We start from the raw sequence: 19,004 nt of genomic DNA on the forward strand, positions 1-19,004 counted from the left end.
CTCTGAGAAACTGAGAGGCAGAGGCTGTCCCGGCGGATTTAAATCACTGTGTCTAAAAGTTTTTCACACAGGGGTAGAAAGATAACGTGTTGGTAGCAAGAAAGATCAAGTCAAGGGTTTTTGGGGTTTTTTTTACCCCCAGTGTTAACTGTAATCAACCAAGTAGAAAACAATACAGAAACTGAATACGTTGTTAATCTACAAAGTGAGTGTCAGTTCTTGAATATCTTAAAAGTGCAATTTTAGCTTAATTGAATACTATATTAAAAATGATTTTTATTAAAAGGAGCAGCAGCAATAGAAAATGTCTATGCTCCATAATATTTTTTGTTACTCCTTATATTGGTTTAATATGAAATAGCTATTTAAGTTTTCCAGTTAAAATGTCTTCAGAATTGTAAGAGAAATATGCTTATTGATTGACTATATTTTAGTATAACATGCTGATTTCATTGAAATTGGCTAATATAAAATTATTCTAATTCAAAGTCAACTCGATATCTGAATACCCAGTGGAGGATTCAGTATTACTTATGATCGCCATTATAAGTTTTACATAGTGAATAACGGGGAGAGAAAAGGCAGCAACAGAATAGGAAAAGGAGATGCAAATGAGAGAGACAAAAAGAGGTAGAAAACTGCTATTTATTTTTAGGTAATATCAGGGAAGGTATTGCCTGATCTCGTTTTAGTGGAGACTTTCAGTTGTATTTTCCATGTGTTTGGTTTTTTTTTTTTAATATAACTTTTAGAGCTAAAGAATGCTTTCACAGGTGTCTGGAAAGGGATGAAGGGAGGGCTTCTGAAGGAGGCTAAGTGAGAATTAGTGATAATTGGTGGGTGAATAAACAGAGAACACAGCTCTGGAGATACTGTGAAAAATCATACAAAAACCTAGGGAGGGTTGTGTTTGGTTTTCTTTTTCTTCTTCTTCTTCTTCTTTTTTTTTTTTGTGAGGAAGATTGGCCCTGAGCTAACATCTGTTGCCAATCTTCCTCTTTTTGCTTGAGGAAGATTGTCGCTGAGCTAACATTTATGCCAGCCTTCCTCTACTTTGTATATAGTACACCACCACAGCATGGCTTGATGAGCAGTGTGTAGGTCTGTGCCCAGGATCTGAGCCCGCCATCCCTGGGCCACCAAAGCGGAGCATGCAAACTTAACCACTATGCCACCTGGCTAGCTGCAACCTAGGCAGTTTTTGGATGAAAAATATGTAGGTGTTTTCATAAAAAGTATGAATATGGTAACTATCTTCTCTCTTAAATTGTTTCTTCTTGTTAATTTAAAAATGCCATTATAAAATTACTTTTATTTATGCAACTTATGTAGATTTTATACTAATTTTTTATTTAAATAGCTTTGAAGTATGGAAAAGAGTTATCATCTTGATGTGCATTCAAAATGATGTCTTGAATTAAGGAAAATGCTCCAATGATGTCCCAAATTGTTTCAGATTGCAACAAATCTTGATGACATATATCACTTTATGAGTGGTACATTTTTTGGTGTTCAGCAAAAGATTTTGTTGAAAGAAAAAACTCTCTGGGATATAACTGTTGATTCACTTAGATACCTGACAGAAAAAGGACTCCTACAAAAAGACACTATTTTGACTGAAAAAGGACTTCTACAAAAAGACACAATTTGTAAGTCTGAAGAAGAGTTCCAATATAGTTTTCAAATTACAAACTTGGGACGAGCTTCTTTTAAAGGTAAGAGTTTACCTAAATCTCGTTGTTAATCTGAGGAAATACATTGGAAAAACAGAAATTAAATTATTCTGTTAATTTTAATTGGATTTGTAATTCATATTAATAACATTACTCTTATAAATTGTCAAACTACTTTAACTTTAAAAAGTTGGAAAATGTTTTGAATTATAAGTAATTTAGAATACTCCAGAAGTATATAGAGAAAAAGATGGTTATCCCTTCTTCACACTCCGTCCCCCAGCAGTCACACAAATCTTAATATTCTACCAAGAATAACAATTTGGTGTGTACCTTTCCATTTTTGGTACATTTCATTTTACTTCAATGCCTAATACATACATATATACAAGTTTAAGATTTTTTAAGCTTTTGTTTTTAAATAAACAATCATTTATATTATTCCAGAACTTGCTTTTTTGCTTAATAGTTTAGAGATTGTTTCATGACAGTGCATAGTTTCTTTGTTAATGCTTATATCATAAATCATAATGATTATATCATATTATGTCATAAATTCACATTTACTTAATAAAAAATAATACCTGTCTATTCTTAAAAAAAAATCCTTAACACTCAAAACTATGTAAACAAAAATCCCATATTCCTGTCCCATTTCCAATCTCCTAGGGACTACCACTGTTAACAATTTGATATATCTCCTTGCAAATATTTTTGTGTGTATGTATATATTTATATCTGTATGTATATGTGTGTGTGTGTATACATATATACACATACATATGTGCATATGCACATAGTTTATTTTTTTAAATGGAATCATAGTGTAAGTATTTTTTGGTACCTTGCTTTTCTCACTTGTAAAATTTCATGAGCATCCTAACTTGTCGATCCCTTTAAAGCTAGCTCATTTTTCTTTTAATACTATACTAATCCATGTTATGGATACCATAATTTGTTTAACCATTCCGCTACTGATGGACATTTGCCCTGTTTCTGATTTTTCTCAGTTATAAACAAGGCTGCATGACATCGCTATTTGTGTATTTTTGGATATCTGTGTAAATATTTCCCTGGGTTAGATTCCCAAAAATAGAGTAGTTGGGCTGGAAAGTATATACTTATTGAATGTTGGTGGATACTATCAAAATGACTCCAAAATAGTTGTACTAAATTACATAATAAGAGTCTTTGAAGACTTTTTGCTATATTTAGGTAACTTATAAACAAGACTTTCTTTAAAATCACTGCTTTCCCCCTTTGGTGATTATAAAAGATTAAATATTTGTATCTTCCTTTTAGGAACTATAGATTTGGCTTATTGCGACGTTCTCTACAGAGACTTGAAGAAGGGTCTAGAAGGACTTGTGCTTGAAAGCCTTCTGCATCTGATTTACCTAACAACTCCCTATGATATGGCTTCTCAGTGTGACCCTGATTGGATGATATACTTCAGGCAGGTGAGAATATAAGATTCTTTGAGATAGGCTGCTTTGTTCTTTAAGATGATATGATTTTCATCAAGTGATTATTCACTTTTTTTCTCTATTAAAATATATTTGAAATTGGGCCTTTTGTCTTTCAGTTTTTAAAAGAGTAATATGGCAATAGCATTTTTGGTTTAACTTAAATATTACTTTTCTATTAAATATAAACATGTTGATTATCAAAAAAAAATAAGGATGCAGAAGAGAAAAAAGGATCATCCCTGGTCCCATTCCCCCAAAGATAATTACTGTTAGGATTTGGTGACCACTTTATTTTATAATGTGTAAGATGTAAAGAAACCTGTGATGCTGTCTCTGATGATTGAGAGTTTAATTCCATGAAATCTCTATCAGAGCCAAGCATGATGATAAACCAAACCCAATGATGTTAATACCTGAGAAGGAATATCAATTTTATTGCCGGTAGCAAAATGGAACAGCTCCTGCTGATTACAAAACCAAGTGGTAGAGTAGTCTGTTACGATTTTACTGTGAACAGGGTAGATAGGTGAGCACATCCTAGGCAAAAGTGGTATGCAGCTTTCAGTTACAGGAAATTAACTTTCTTTTTTTATTTTAATGAGGTCATAATAGTTTATAACATTGTGAAATTTCAGTTGTACGTTATTATTTGTTAGTCACATGTATACGTGCCCCTTTACCCCTTATGCCCACCCCTCAAACCCCTTCCCCGCTGGTAACCACTAAACTGTTCTCTTTGTCCATGTGTTAGTTTATCTTCCACATAGGAGTGAAATCATACAGTGTGTCTTTCTCTCTCTGGCTCATTTCACTTAATATAGTACCCTCAAGGTCCATCCATGTTGTTGCAAATAGGACGATTTTGTCTTTTTTATGTCTGAATAGTGTTCTATTGTATATATACACCACATCTTATTTATCCATTCATCAGTCAATGGGCACTTGGGTTGCTTCCATGTCTTGGCTGTTGGAATAATGCTGCAATGAACATAGGGGTGCATAAGTCTCTTTGAATTGTTGATTGCAAGTTCTTTGGATAAAGACTCAGTAGTGGCATAGCTGGGTCATATGGTATTTCTATTTTTAATTTTTCAGGAAATCTCCATACTTTTTTCCATAGTGGCTGCACCAGTTTGCATTCCCAAAGCAGTGTATGAGGGTTCCCATCTCTCCACTTCCTCTCCAACATGTGTTGTTTTTTGTCTTGGTAATTATAGCCATTCTAATGGGTGTAAGGTGATAGCTCATTGTAGTTTTGATTTGCATTTCCCTAATGATTAGTGATGTCAAATATCTTTTCAGTTACCTGTTGGCCATCTGTATATTTTCTTTGGAAAAATGTCTGTTCATATCCTCTGCCCATGTTTTGATTGGGTTGTTTGTTTTTTTGTTGTTGAGTTGTGTGAGTTCTTTATATATTTTGGAGATTAACTCCTTGTTAGATATTTGATTTGCAAATATTTTCTTCCAGTTGGTGGGTTGTCTTTTCATTTTGTTCCTGATTTCCTTTGCCTTGTGGAAGATACTTAGTCTGATGTAGTCCCATTTATGATAAAACTCAATAAAATGGATTGAGAAAGAAAGTACCTCAAAATAATAAAGGCCATATATCACAAACCCACAGCCAACATCATACTCAATGGGGAAAAACTGAAAGCCATCCCTCTGAGAACAGGAACAAGGCAAGGGTGATTGTCTCTTTTTTTCTTAGTGAGTCTGGCTAAGAGTTTGTCAATTTTGTTTATCCTCTCAAAGAGCCAGCTCTTAGTATCATTCATCCTTTCTACTGTTTTTTTTTTTAATTTCAATTTCACTTATTTCTGCTCTAATTTTTAATATTTCCCTCCTTCTGCTGAGTTTAGGTGGTGTTTGTTCGTTTTCTAGTTCTGTTAGGTGTAGTTTAAGATTGGTTATTTGAGATTTTTCTTGTTTGTTAAGGTGGGCCTGTATTGCTGTGAATTTCCCTCTTAGGGCTACTTTTGCTGCATCCCATATGAGTTGGTATGTTGTATTTTCATTTGTCTCCAGATATTTTTTGATTTCTCCTTTAATTTCTTCAGTGACCCCTTAGTTGTTCAGTAGCTTGTTGTTTAGTCTCCACATATTTGTCACTTTCCCAGCTTTTTTCTTGTAGTTGATTTCTAGTTTCATAGCATTATGGTCAGAAAAGATGCTTGATATGATTTCAATCTTCTTAAATTTATTGAGGTTTGCCTTGTTTCCCAACCAGTGGTCTGTCTTTGAAAATGTTCTGGGGCTGGCCCCATGGCTGAGTGGTCAAGTTCACGTGCTCTGCTTCAGCAGCTCAGGGTTTTACCGATTCAAATCCTGGGTGCAGACATGGCACCACGCCTCGAGCCATGTTGAGGTGGCATCCCACATAGCACAACCAGAAGGCCTACAACTGGAATATACAACTAGGTACTGGGGTGCTTTGGTGAGAAGAAGAAGAAGAAAAAAAAAAAGAAGATTGGCATCAGATGTTAGCTCAGGTGCCAATCTTTAAAAAAAAAAAAGAATGTTCCATGTGCACTTGAGAAGAATGTGTTTTCTGCTCTTTTGGATGGATTGTTCTATATGTGTATATATATATCTGTTAAGTCCATCTGATCTAGTTTTTTGTTTGAATCCACTATTTCCTTGTTTACTTCCTCTCTGGATGATGTATCCATTGATGTAAGTGGGATATTGAGGTCCCCTACTATTACTGCGTTGCTGTTAATTTCTCCTTTTAGGTCAGTTAGTTGCTTTATATACTTTGGTGCTCCTGTGTTAGGTGCATATATATATTTATAAGTGTTATGTCCTCTTGGTGGAATGTCCCTTTTATCATTATATACTTCTCCTCTTTGTCTCTCATTGTCCTTTTTTTTTTTTTTTTTTTTGGTGAGGAAGATTGGCCATGAGCTAACATCTGTGCCAGTCTTCCTCTATTTTGTATGTGGGATGCCACCTCAGCATGGCTTGATAAGCAGTGTATAGGTCTCTGCCTGGGATCCAAACTTGTGAACACTGAGCTCCCAAAGCAGAGCACATGAACTTAACGACTATGCCTCGGGCCAGCCCCCTTCATTGTATTTTTTATCTTGAAGTCTACTTTGTCTGATATAAGTATGGCAACACCTGCTTTGTTTTGTTTGCTATTAGCTTGGAATATTGTCTTCCATCCCTACTCTGAGCCTGTTTTTGTCTTTAGAACTGAGATGTGTTTCCTGGAAGCAGCATATTGTTGGGTCTTGTTTTTGAATCCATCCAGCAACTCTTGTCTTTTGATTGGAGAATTCAGTCCATTTACATTTAGAGTGATTATTGATATATCAGGGCTTAATACTGTCGTTTTATCACTTGTCTTCCAGTTGCTCTGTATCTCCCTTGTTTCTCATCCCATGTATTTCTGACTGCCAGTTCAGTGTGGTGGTTCTCTATGATGGTATCCTCAGTTTTCTCTTTATTTATCTTTTGTTTCTCTGTTCGGATTTTTTGTTTAGTGGTTACCATGAAGTTTGTATAATAGATTTCATAGGTGCAATAGTCCATTTTGTGACAGCCTCTTATTTCCCTTCCTCTTCCCCTTCTAAGTTATTGTTCTCACAAATTATTCTTTTTTGTGTTTGAGTTTGTGGTTAAACTGAAGTGATTGTAGTTATTTTTGATGTTTTCCTTCCCTTTATCTTTAATGTTATAATTAAGTGTTTGCTAGCCTCTTCTGTTAGAGAGCTGCAGTTTTCTGATTTTTGTCAGTCTATCTCCTTGCTCAAGGCTTTGTAAATCCTTTCTTTCTTTTTTTTTTTCAGATATGAAGGACTGGATCATTTCTTGTAGTGGGAGTTTTGTGGTGATGAATTCCTTCAGCTTTTGTTTATCTGGGAAAGTTTTTATTTCTCTATCATATCTGAAGGATGTTTTTGTTGGATAGAGTATTCTTGGCTGAAAGTTTTTGTCTTTCAGAATTTTGAATGTATCATTCCAGCCTCTCCTAGCCTGTAAGATTTCTGCTGAGAAATCCACTGAAAGTCTGATAGGGACTCCTTTGTAAATTATTTTCTTCTGTCTTGCTGGCTTTAATATTTTTTCTTTATCATTTACTTTTGCCAGTTTTACTAATACATGCTTTGGAGAAGGTCTTTTTACACTGATGTAATTGGGAGTTCTTTTAGCGTCATTTACTTGTAATTCCAGCTCCTTTCCCAGCTTTGGGAAATTCTCAGCTATTATTTCTTTGAACAAGCTCTCTGCCCCTTCTCCCCCTCTTTTCCCCCTGGAAAACCTATAATCCTTATGTTGCATTTCCTGATGGAGTCAGGTATTTCTCAGAGAATTTCTTCATTTCTTTTTTAGTCTTAGTTCTCTCTCCTCCTCCACCTGAAGCATTTCTATATTTCTGTCCTCTAAATTGCTAATTCTGCCTTCCGCAATATCAGCTCTGCTATATAGGGACTACAGATTTTTCTTTATCTCATACATTGTGCTTTTCATCTCCAACATTTCTGATTTTTTTTTAATAGTTTCAATCTCTTTTTGTGAAGAATTCCCTCTGTTCTTTAATTTTATTCCTGGTTTCATTGAACTCTCTTTTTGAGTTTTCTTATAACTTGTTGAGTTTTTTCTGATAGCTATTGTGAATTCTCTGTCATTTAGACTGTAAATTTCTGTGACTTCAGGATTGATTTCTGGGTACTTGTCATTTTCCTTCTGGTCTGGAGTGATAATATACCTCTTCAGGCTATTTCATGGGGCAGATTTGTGCCATCGCATAGCAGTGGCATCTCATCACAGATGTCACCTGCCACCACTGGGTGAGGGGACAGGAGCTGTGAATTCTGAGCCTGCCGCAATCCCTGGCAGCTGTGCCCATCCTTTAGAAGCTGTACTGACAGGGTCCATCTGCGTTTTCCCACTGGCCTCTGCTGCTATACACATGTAGGCATGCAGGCACTCTGGCAGGGGTCCCTGGCTCTGGCCAACCAGCCGAGCTGGTGTGCCAGGCAGGTGAAGGGGTGCTTTCTTCCACGTGCATGATCCCAGGGGTGCTCCTGCTCTGTACTTGCTGTCTGCCCTCCTGGGCTGCTCTGCTTGATAAAGATGTCCTTGCCATTGCTTAGCCTCCTCAGTGTGGAGCATTCCCACAGGCTAGGAGGCAGCTCCAAGGCGTTCCCACAGAAGGCTGCCCATTCTCCCCTCTCCTCTCAGAGCTGCATGCAGTCCTTTGCCCTAGATCACTGCATGTCAGGAAGGGAAAGGAGATCTCCTTACCTCCTTCCGCTGCCTCCTGGCAGGGGGCAGGGGAGCATCCAGCACCTCCACCCTCAGATGTATGACTGTGCGGATCTCTCAGACATTTCTTGTGTTGTGTGAATGTCCTCTGTTCGTTTATGTGTGTCCTTTTCATTGTATCTTAAGGGAGAGAGTCTAAGGGAAGAGCTCACTCCACCATGATGCTGATGTCATTCATGCTCACCTTTCTTCTTAATATCATATTTTTGAATTGTTATTGTAAGTTTTTTTGAGCAGTACTATATATTACAGTTACTTTCAAAAGCTTTTCCTCTTCTCCCTCCCCCTAGACATCTCCAGTAGTCCATGGAAACCATAATCCATAGTCACAGTACTTGCGACCATGTCTTTAAGTAATTCTACCAAAGTATGTTATATTTTAATAATATATTTTTTAAGCTTGCAATATTTATAAATAAAATTTGTGTTGTTTTTTGATATCCTTTAAAATCATGAAAATGTAATATCACAGGAAATTCTGGATTTGGTTCAAATGGCAGACTTTTAAAAGTTACCATTTGATTTTTCTACATCTGTATTCTTTTTCTATGTAGTTTAGCCAGCTCAGTCCAGCAGAACAAAATGTAGCTGCTCTTGTTGGAGTCTCTGAAAACTTTCTTGGGAAGAAAGCATCAGGCCAAGCTATCAAGAAGGTACCATAGTCTTTTTCTCCTTCCTAATGACTAAGTTTATTTAACAAAAATTAATGCTGTGGTATCATCTCCTTTGTTGACTTGATCTTTTTGTTTCACATTTTTTCAGTTTTGTTTCTCATTTTACTATTTAAAACATCTGAGGCTGGGGCCAGCCCAGTGGCACAGCAGTTAAGTGCACATGTTCTGCTTCTCTGCGGCCCAGGGTTTGCCGGTTTGGATCCTGGGTGCAGACATGACACTGTTTGGCAAGCCATGCTGTGGTAGGTGTCCCACATATAAAGTGGAGGAAGATGAGCACGGATGTTAGCTCAGGGCCAGTCTTCTTCAGCAAAAAGAGGAGGATTGGTGGCAGATGTTAGCTCAGGGCTAATCTTCCTCAAAAAAGAAACATCTGAGGACCAGAAATTTAAGCATTTTTTTAAAACAGTATTTATTTTGGGTTGGTGTGGTAGCCCTTTTTTTGCATCTTTGTATTTCTGAAATATTCTTTCATGCACATAGAAGGCTTTTATCACAGGAAAAGGTAAACCTTATTAATCTATTTTTCTTAGGTTTCTTATGGCTTACGTTATAAAAATTATAAAATATTTATAAAATGTTTTTACAATAGTATATAATTCTGAAAAAAATTTAATTCAAGGGAGAAAAATATATTTTCTAAAAATGTTTTATTAGGCATTCTGCTTGGTATCAGAGATGCTAAGATAGGACAGGTTTGTGGTTTTTGTTGTTACTATTTTTTCGTTGTCCTCAGAGAACTCCCAGTTTAGTACATGAAGTACATAAAGCATTTTAGAAGCTTCAAGCAGATAAGCTAATATTCTTTTGTGTGATATCTTATATTTTAGTGTTTTAAAATTCAGTCAACAAGCATGAAGCCAAGTGTCTAGTGCATACACTGACATTAAGACAAGTGGAAATAGTTCTTTGGAAAATATGCCTTCAAATTCCTTAAGTTAATATCATTTTCCCCCTCATGATATACTTTTTTTCATTTTTAATTTTCTTTGGCAATCCAATATTCATTGAAACCTAATTATTTTACCTACCATTTCCCTCCAATATCTTTTAAATTTTCACAAGTAGTAGTAATTTCATTTTGAAAAATGGAACATGGTGTTTACTTACCTTTGAATTGAATGGTGCTTCTGTTCCATGTATTGCTGTATCATAGAATTATAGATCTCTGTTTAGTACTTCAGCATTCATGTTGTCACAGCATTTAGATTGGGGCTATCACCTCAGAAATGGCTCTATTGTTTGCCCTTCAAAATGTTGAATTGGAGGCCGACCCCATGGCCAAATAGTTAAGTTGTCTCACTCCGCTTCAGCAGCCCAGGGTTTTGCTGATTCAAATTTTGGGCACATACATGACACCGCTCATCAAGCCATGCTGAGGCAGCGTCCCACATGCCACAACTAGAAGGACCCACAACTAAAAATACACAACTATGTACCGGGGGGCTTTGGGGAGAAAAAGGAAAAATAAAATCTTTAAAAAAAAACATTGAATTAAATATTTCTTAAAACAAAACTGTTATATCAAACTCTAAAATATAAAATAAAAACAAAACCATACTAATTTGGAACTAATTACCAAATAAGCATTTACAGAATCTTATTAGAATACTGCATCTTTTTAAACTTGAATCAGAATTTATTTTTGTTACATTTTATGAAACACAATCAATAAATGTTTGTTCAATTGATAATTAAGTATTTAAAATAGTATGGGCATGAATGTATCTTAATTAAGAGTGGTTTAGCTAATAGTTTAAGGTTTTGAAGGTTTCTTTTTCTTAAATTCTTAAATTTCTTAATTCTAGAAAAATGTTTCTTTTTCTTAAATTTTATTTACTTAAAATCTGATTTCTCCACATGGAAAAAGGCTCTCCCTTTTTAAAAACATTTCTTATAAAAGATCTTGAAATTGGCATAAAGCATCTTATCTTGCCATGTAGTATAATCATATCATTTTTCTTGGCTTAGAAAATACATTCCAAGCAAAATCTACATTAACTCAATTTATAGTTAATAATGCAGGTGCACTAAAATTGGGAAATTTAAAAGCAATCTTTTCCTACTTGTTATTCAACTTACACATTTTTGGCTTAATGCTTCTAGATAGAGTGATCTAGTATCAACATTCAGAATCTGTAATTTGTACACCTTTGACATGTCTCCCTAAGTTCTCATTGCAAACATTCTTTTACTATGGTAGATGGTGTAATTTCATATCTTATACTTACCTTTTCTCTTTCAAATTCATCCTTGTTTCCCTCTGATTTTAAGTATGAGTTACTCAGTTTCTAAGTTAGCTTGATATTAGCTATGAAATACTTTACACAAAAGTATAGTCAGTAGACGCCAGAGGTAAAGGTAGGTACAGAAAACAAACTGTCAGCTACAGGAAGCATTTTTCTTCTTCACTGTTTTAACTTTGGAAACGTTAATTATTTATCATGACCATTTGAAAATCCTGGAACCTAATGTTTCCTCATAGTTCACAATATAGACAGCTTGTTAATATATTTATCTAAATAAATGCAGCAGGGCCTGCCCCGTGGCCAAGTGGTTAAGTTCGCGCACTCCACTTTGGTGGCCCAGGGTTTTGCCGGTTCCGATCCTGGGTGCAGTCATCACCACTCATCAGGCCATGCTGAGGCAGCATCACATAGCACAACCACATAGCACAACCATAAGGACCTACAACTAGAATATACAACTATGTACTGGGGGGCTTTGAGGAGAAGAAGAAGATTGGCAACAGATGTTAGCTCAGGTGCCAATCTTAATAAATAAATTAAATAAATAAATAAATGCAGTTGTCTACTTTAGAATCACGATCACACACCTATACAGTCCATAAATGCCATAGTAAATGTCAAGGTCTCCCCAGCTCCTTCCCTTCCTGTATTCTTTTTCTAGGGCAACAGTAACAGATTAGCACAAGCTGAGTGTCTTAAAACAACAAATTTATTCTCTCATCGTTCAGGAGGCCAGATGTCTGAAATCAAGAGGCTGGCAAGGTCAGTTCCTTCTGGAGGCTCTGAGGGAGAAGCCGTCTTGCCTCTCCCCTAGTTTCTGGTGGTTGCCAGCAGTCCTTGGTGTTCCTTGGCTTGTCAGACTCCTCCAGCCAATGTCTGCCTCCATCTTCACATTGCCTTCTTCTCTGTGTCACTCTGTCCTCTCTTTGAAGGGCACCACTCATTCAATAAAGAGCCCCAAATGGCCCACTGTACATCCAATATGATTTCATCTCGAGATACTTAACTAATTAGATCTGCAAAGATCCTATTTCCAAATAAGGTTGTACTCACAGGTACAACGGGTAAGGACTTGAACATATCAGGGCAACACACAGTTCAACCCTCTATACGCCCTATAGAAGGAAGTTTAATTTAAATTGGAAACAGTTTGGCATATCTCTCTTTTTATACTTGGAAAAATGATAACCAATTTGAATTAATCTAAAGTACAAATGTTAGAAATCGGTTTTATTTCTGTGGAATCATTCTGTCCTTACTCTCCTGTGGTACAACTTCGTTCACTTTACCATTTGTCCAATTTGAATATAATGTACACTTTTAGCAGGTCCAGTACATAAATTTCTTTGATTGTGTCTTTCTAGAAAGTGGACAAGGGCATTGTCAACAGACTATACCTGTCTTTTGTTCTTTTTACCTTGCTCAAAGAAACCAACATTTGGAGTGTGTCTGAAAAATTTAATATGCCTCGAGGATATGTACAAAATCTTCTCACTGCAGCTGCCTCATTCTCATCTTGTGTGCTACATTTCTGTGAGGTAATTCCATTGAATTCCATGCTTTTTGCATCTTCTTGTTTTATCTGTTAATAAACTCATAAACCAGTTACTGTTTTCTGTTGACTTATTATGTTATACAAAGCACTCAAAATTTATTTAAACTATATCTTTGCTATTATCTGCTTACAAAAATACTGTATACATACTTATGGTAAAGATACAAAAATGACAGGATTGGGGCTGGCCCAGTGGCTCAGTGGTTAAGTGCACACGTTCCGCTTCAGTGGCCTGAGGTTCACCAGTTTGGATCCCGAGTGCGGACATGGCATCACTTGGCAAGCCATGCTATGGCAGGCATCCCACATATAAAGTAGAGGAAGATGGGCATGGATGTTAGCTCAGGGCCAGTTCTGAAAAGAGAATTTGCAGCAGATGTTAGCTCAGGGCTAATCTTCCTCAAAAAAAAAAAAAAATGACAGGATCAACTAAAATATATAATGAACAAGTAGAAATCATCTAGTTATCCCTACTTTTAGAACCACCATTAATAGTTTCAAATATTTGGAATCAACTGTTAAAAATGACATTTCTCCATTGATGTGTGTTCTGTTGGTGTCTTTCTTGTGAGTGATAACCATGTAAAGTATTGATGACCAATATCCAACAGCTACCTCATGACTGCTTAGTACCATGTTCTCTCGATTGCAATGGTATTTTACCATTTTTGCTTCTAACATCAGGCAGCTGCTAGGTTTCTACATCAAATGTTTTGTTTATAAAATAACTCAAGAAGAAAGTGTTATTTTAGCCATATGCCTTTGGGATGGATTTGTTAAACACTACTAAAAGAAGCTTTCACATTTTCCTTAAATGACACAACAAAGCTTACCAGACTTTTCTACCCAGATAATTTTTTTGATGAATTTATAATATAAGCCATTTTTGGTGCATTTAAATTTCTTCTTTTTTGGGTGGCATAATAATTCTTTCCATATTTGTTTCTATACTTAAATTTTTTTAACTTTTTTCCCTATGAATTCTACTTTTAAACTTAAAATCTACTTCATTTGCTCTATCTTAAACCTCCATATTCTGTATATGTATATGGCAGTTAATTATCATGTGTACTAATGGAGTAACTAATTCAAAAATACTTCACTACGGATTGAATGATAATTAGTTTAGCAAGTTTACCTTTCTAAATATCTTTTATTTATGCTGATTTTTAAATATTAGCTTATACTCCCTAATCACACACTGGCTAAGCAGTAGACAAAAATTGTAGATAATAAGGAGAAGCTAGCCTTGAAAATGTGTTTTCTATGTTTGTAGGTCTTTATATTTATAGATGCTTCTCCTAATATTCTGGCCCTTTGTTTTACTTAGGACTATAAGGACTTAAGCCTTATAGAATTGTTCAAGTAAAAGAATCTATTGGTTGAACTTGGAAAACCAACTATAATTTGATGGTTGATGCTAGGATCAATCTACATGACAACCTGTGTTCTCATGAATGTATTTTCAATAATTTAAAGTGTTTTTTTCTTTTTAAAAATTATGTAAGTGGTATAAACTAGTACACCAATCATATTAGTCAAGATAGTTTTAACTACAAGTAACAGAAAAACCCCTTAGAAGTTTAAACAATAAAGAAAAATGATTGTCTTATGCAACAGGAAAGCCAGAGCTAAGATAGTTCCAGGGTTGATTGATTCAGTAGTTCTATTCAAGGTTTTGTTTTGTTTTTTTTACTCTGCCATCTTTAGTGCATTGACTATTTTCCTAGTGGTCACAAAATGGCTAACTAGTGCTGTTCCATGCATCACATACTCTCACAATGATACCCAAACATTATAAAGGAAACTTAAAAAAAAAAAAAGCTGCTATTATAGAAAATTTCAAACATGTAAAATAAGACAAAGTAATATGATGAATACCCATTTACCCACAAGCTTTAATAATAATCGACTTACGGCTTCCAATTATTATTTTAAATATTGCTTCACTGAGCATCGTGTTGCATTTGAATCCTTCCATATTTAATATTTCGTCTTCAAGATAAATTTGCAAAAGTGGGAATTGTTTTCAGTAGTTTGGGAAAGAAAAACTATTCATTCGCTTCCTGATATTTTGATAAAAATGAATAGAGTTCTGTTACTGACCTATTTTTCCATTTTCGATCTTTTTCCTCATCTCAAAACCAGTTCATCAAATTCCTCAGAGTCTCTGCCATGTTTCCTCATAATAATTTTGCTTGGAATCATTGTTCTGGCTTAACCCAAGTTCCAAAACTTACATAAAGGAGCATCCTCTCTGAGCCCCGAGCCATACAGACTAAACTTTGAAATAACTTACCGGATTTAAATTCTGTGTCTTTCTTTGTGTTCTGCAGGAGCTTGAGGAGTTTTGGGTTTATAGAGTCCTTTTGGTAGAACTTACCAAGAAGCTGACTTACTGTGTAAAGGCAGAGCTGATCCCTCTCATGGAGGTGACTGGAGTTTTAGAGGTTAGTAGCTTCCCAGTTTCCCAACTGAGATGATTTCAACTCACAGAAACATTATATTCTTTTAGTAAATTGCTGCCATGGCCTTGTTAATCTGGAAGTAGTCCTGATGAAAAATCACATTAGTGAAAAAAAAATAACAGTAGGTTTAGGGGTGACTCTCCCCAAATAGGTGTGCTACTGCTCACCCTTAGCATCTCTTCCTTCCTCCGCTCCAAGGAAGAGCTACCCCTGTCAGTTTAGACTCAGTGCTTCTCCACGGTTAGAGTGCTCAGGTGGTGACAAGGCGTATCTCCATTTCTTGAGAGAGTGAGAAGAAAGTGTCCTCAGCTGGTTTTTCAGCTTTCTGTTTTCGACCAACCCTTGATTTTAGTCTATTCTCTGTTATTCAGTTCTTGAATCAGAAGAGTTCGTCTGCTTCGGAAAACATACACACACACTCACAAACAGAAAATGAGAACAGTTTTAGAATATTGGACCAGTACATTTTGTTTGGGGATCTGAAATAGTGCCATAGCCTAAGTGCCTCAGTGGGTTTCTCATTCTGGATTGCAGCGCACATCAGTTGACTTAAGCTGCACGGAAAGCTGTCTTGCTGTCAGATTGGAACCACCCAAATGCATCTTTTCATATTCCTCAGGATTCTGATAATATCTCTTCATATTTACTTTATTATCTTAGTTTATTCCTATCTCTCACATGTGAATTTTTTCCCTTCAGTAGGACACTTAATTTTTTTTTTCCTAATCCCAAATTCTGATCCTAATGGTTTTTGTAATACTTTTCAGGCTCGAGCAAAACAGTTATACAGTGCAGGTTATAAAAGTCTGATGCACTTAGCTAATGCAAATCCTGAAGTGCTGATAAGGACAATTGATCATTTATCAAGACGCCAGGCCAAGCAAATTGTTTCATCAGCAAAGGTAAGAAAGAAACCATTTTTTAACCTTTATGATATTTTGCAATATCTCCTTATACTTTAGACATAAAAACAAAAACTTTTAACTATAGACACAGAAGTTTATATTTACAATATGTGGATAAAAATAGTGCCTCTTTTATGATACAAGACTTGCTAAGAAAAGAAAAAGGACCTTCTAAAAAATAAACACAACTTCAGGAGTTCATCGAAGTTCGGGGAACTCTGGAGCACATTGAATTCTGCCTCCCCCACCCTTTGCACAGGAAGTCCTTTCCTCAGCATCCCTGACATCTGATCTTCCCACCTCTGAACACCTTCACTGACCAGGAGCTTACAACCTCAACAATTAGTTAGTTCTATTTCTGGACACTCTTAGTGTTACAAAAAGCTTCCTAATATAACGATACCCAATTTTGCCTTCTTAAAATGTCCACCATTGCATCGTAGTACTGCTCTCTGGAACAAGTCTATTCCTTTGTTCATAGGGTAGTTTTTCACACATTTAAAAACAGTTGTTATTGCCACCAGGGTTTCCTAAAGATTGGCGCCTGAGCTAACTAACTGTTGCCAATCTTCTTTTTTTTTTTCCTTCCCAAAGCCCCCCAGTATATAGTTGTAGGTCCCTCTGGTTGTGGCATGTGGGACGCTGCCTCAGCATGGCCTGATGAGCAGTGCTATGTCCGCGCCCAGGATCCAAACTGGCGAAACTCTGGGCCACCAAAGTGGAGTATGCAAACTTAACCACTCCTCCAGGGGGCCGGCCCCAGATTATTTCCTTCTTGATCTCAACTATAGTTCTACTCTTGTAACCTGAAATTGCTTAGTTTTTTTTTAAACTTCCTTGTTACACTGTTGTCATATATAGATCAGAATGAGCTAAAAAGTTAATTTTCATCTTACTTTTTTGAATAGTGCTCACATTGTTTACGTTACCTTAACTGATCTAAGTAGTGTATCCAGGGATCCAAACTCCTTCTGTCTCGTTGCTCAGCCATTCTCAGTACATGGCTTCCATCTTATGGACTAAGATACATGCTCTGGTTCCTAGCATCCCTTCTGTTTTCCAGCTAGCTTGAAAGAATAAAATGCATATTTCTTACAGGATTTTGAGTAGAGGAGTGGGTTAGAGGTTGCAAATAGGGGAGCAAGAATGGAAATAAGGAAACCAGTTAGGATTATATTGAGGTTATACAGTTTTTTGCAGGAATGCCACAAAAATGGCATGCATCCTTCTTAGTACATCATATCAGGAGCCACCAGATGTCAGTTTGTCCCATGACTGATACTAACTTTGGTCATTTGGTTAAGGAAGTGTCATCTGGAAGGTTTCTCCACTGTAAAGTTATTTTCCCTGTTGTAATTAGTATTTTGGGAGTGGATACTTTGAGACTGGGTAGAGATCCTATTCTTCACTGAACTTTCAAACACTTGTTTCAGCATCCATCCATGATTTTTGCCTGACTCAGTTGTTTCTATGATGTTTGTCAATGGTGACTTTCTAACTCCATTATTCCTTCTACGTTTATTTATTGGCACTTTACTATGAGGAAAAACTTTTGCTTCTTTATTTATTCATTAATATATTTATATCAGAATGAACCGTGGGTTCATACTTATTCAATTACTACCATTAACTATTTTGGTGCTCAAATGGCCTCAGATTCGACCAGCAGGAGCCCCTGCAAGATGGTTTCTTTGTCTTTTTGACCTGTCCCCATCATTACTGGAGTACTTTTGTACTTTCTGGCTGTATCTGTCAGGGTCTAGTCATTAGGAACAAAAACCACACAGTAATGTGAACAAGAAAGTTTAAAAAATTCGTAACTAGTAACAGAGGTTATTATTTGGCTTCTAAGGAGTAAATAGAACTTTAAAGAATATAGGAAGAAGTACTGAGAGAGGGGCCATCCCCACCCCATACCACTCACCATGGATGGGTTCAGCCTTCAGTGGAGGAAGTGTGGCTGTGGCCCACTAGTTTGTTGCATTGTTACATCCAAGTCTGGCAAGCAGGAAACTACCCACTAAAATGCCAACAAAACTGCCAGGAAGCTCCCTGAGTGTGCTCTTGAGCTGCTTGGAAGCTAACTGGAGTGCTCATGGAACTCACCGGAAAGCTGCCTGCAGCAATACTGTTCAAACTCACTGTAATGAGCCTCTGGATGTTCAGCATACCAGACAATCATGGTTGGAGCCATAAGAAAAAGACACACACCAGAACCAGGAAGAGAAACCCCTTCCTCTCATAGTCTCTCCAGTGCCCTCTATTGACAAAGCTTAACATTATACCAGCTGGCAAAGGAGAAACATTTACAGGATCCAGCTCGAGTATTTCCAGCAGGACAGTGAAGGATGGATTTGGAGCTGAGAAGCAATAAAATTAATAACCAGCACTCTGGCACAACAAGGTGTTCCAGATTCAGTATTTCCCTTGCCTTAGCCATGGAATCACCCATTTTTTCCAAAGAGCCCTAGTTCTTTTTAGTGAAGAGTGGTATTTAGAAACCCAAGTTTTAGGGGCTAAGGGTGCTCATTACCAGAGGGGTAGGTCATTGCTTCTAGGTTCTCTCAGGAGACAGAGCTCACATACGTCTATACATTTTTCTACTTGTAAGTCATTAAAGGCTGTGAGCTCACAGTGATAACTCCACTTCTAATTTTTCCAGGTTCATACTGCTGCGTAACAAAGATTTACCTCGAAACTTAGTGGCTTAAAACAGCTATTTTATTTTGCTCATGTT

The 19,004-nt window shown here is 36.5% G+C and overlaps 1 protein-coding gene across 10 annotated transcripts in view; it reads left to right on the forward strand.

Moving 5' to 3' along the window:
• HELQ (helicase, POLQ like) overlaps positions 1 to 19,004 on the forward strand; it is a 50,861-nt gene that overhangs the window by 27,717 nt on the left and 4,140 nt on the right. For 5 of the 10 annotated variants that reach the window (XR_011538130.1, XR_011538133.1, XM_008517196.2 and 2 more), the window contains 6 exons: positions 1,457 to 1,715; positions 2,976 to 3,133; positions 8,971 to 9,069; positions 12,704 to 12,877; positions 15,231 to 15,344; positions 16,130 to 16,264. Coding sequence is in view for 4 of the 10 variants with exons in the window: in XM_008517196.2 (XP_008515418.2) it covers positions 1,457 to 1,715; positions 2,976 to 3,133; positions 8,971 to 9,069; positions 12,704 to 12,877; positions 15,231 to 15,344; positions 16,130 to 16,264 (939 nt within the window). In the remaining 6 variants the exon portion in view is untranslated. Of the gene's footprint in view, positions 1 to 1,456; positions 1,716 to 2,975; positions 3,134 to 6,936; positions 7,074 to 8,970; positions 9,070 to 12,703; positions 12,878 to 15,230; positions 15,345 to 16,129; positions 16,265 to 19,004 lie in introns of those variants that run through there. The other 5 variants (XR_544427.2, XR_011538128.1, XR_011538129.1 and 2 more) reach the window with 5 other exon arrangements.

The sequence above is a fragment of the Equus przewalskii genome, chromosome 3 (genome assembly GCF_037783145.1).
Source record: "Equus przewalskii isolate Varuska chromosome 3, EquPr2, whole genome shotgun sequence".
In the NCBI taxonomy this organism is placed as follows: Eukaryota; Metazoa; Chordata; class Mammalia; order Perissodactyla; family Equidae; genus Equus; species Equus przewalskii.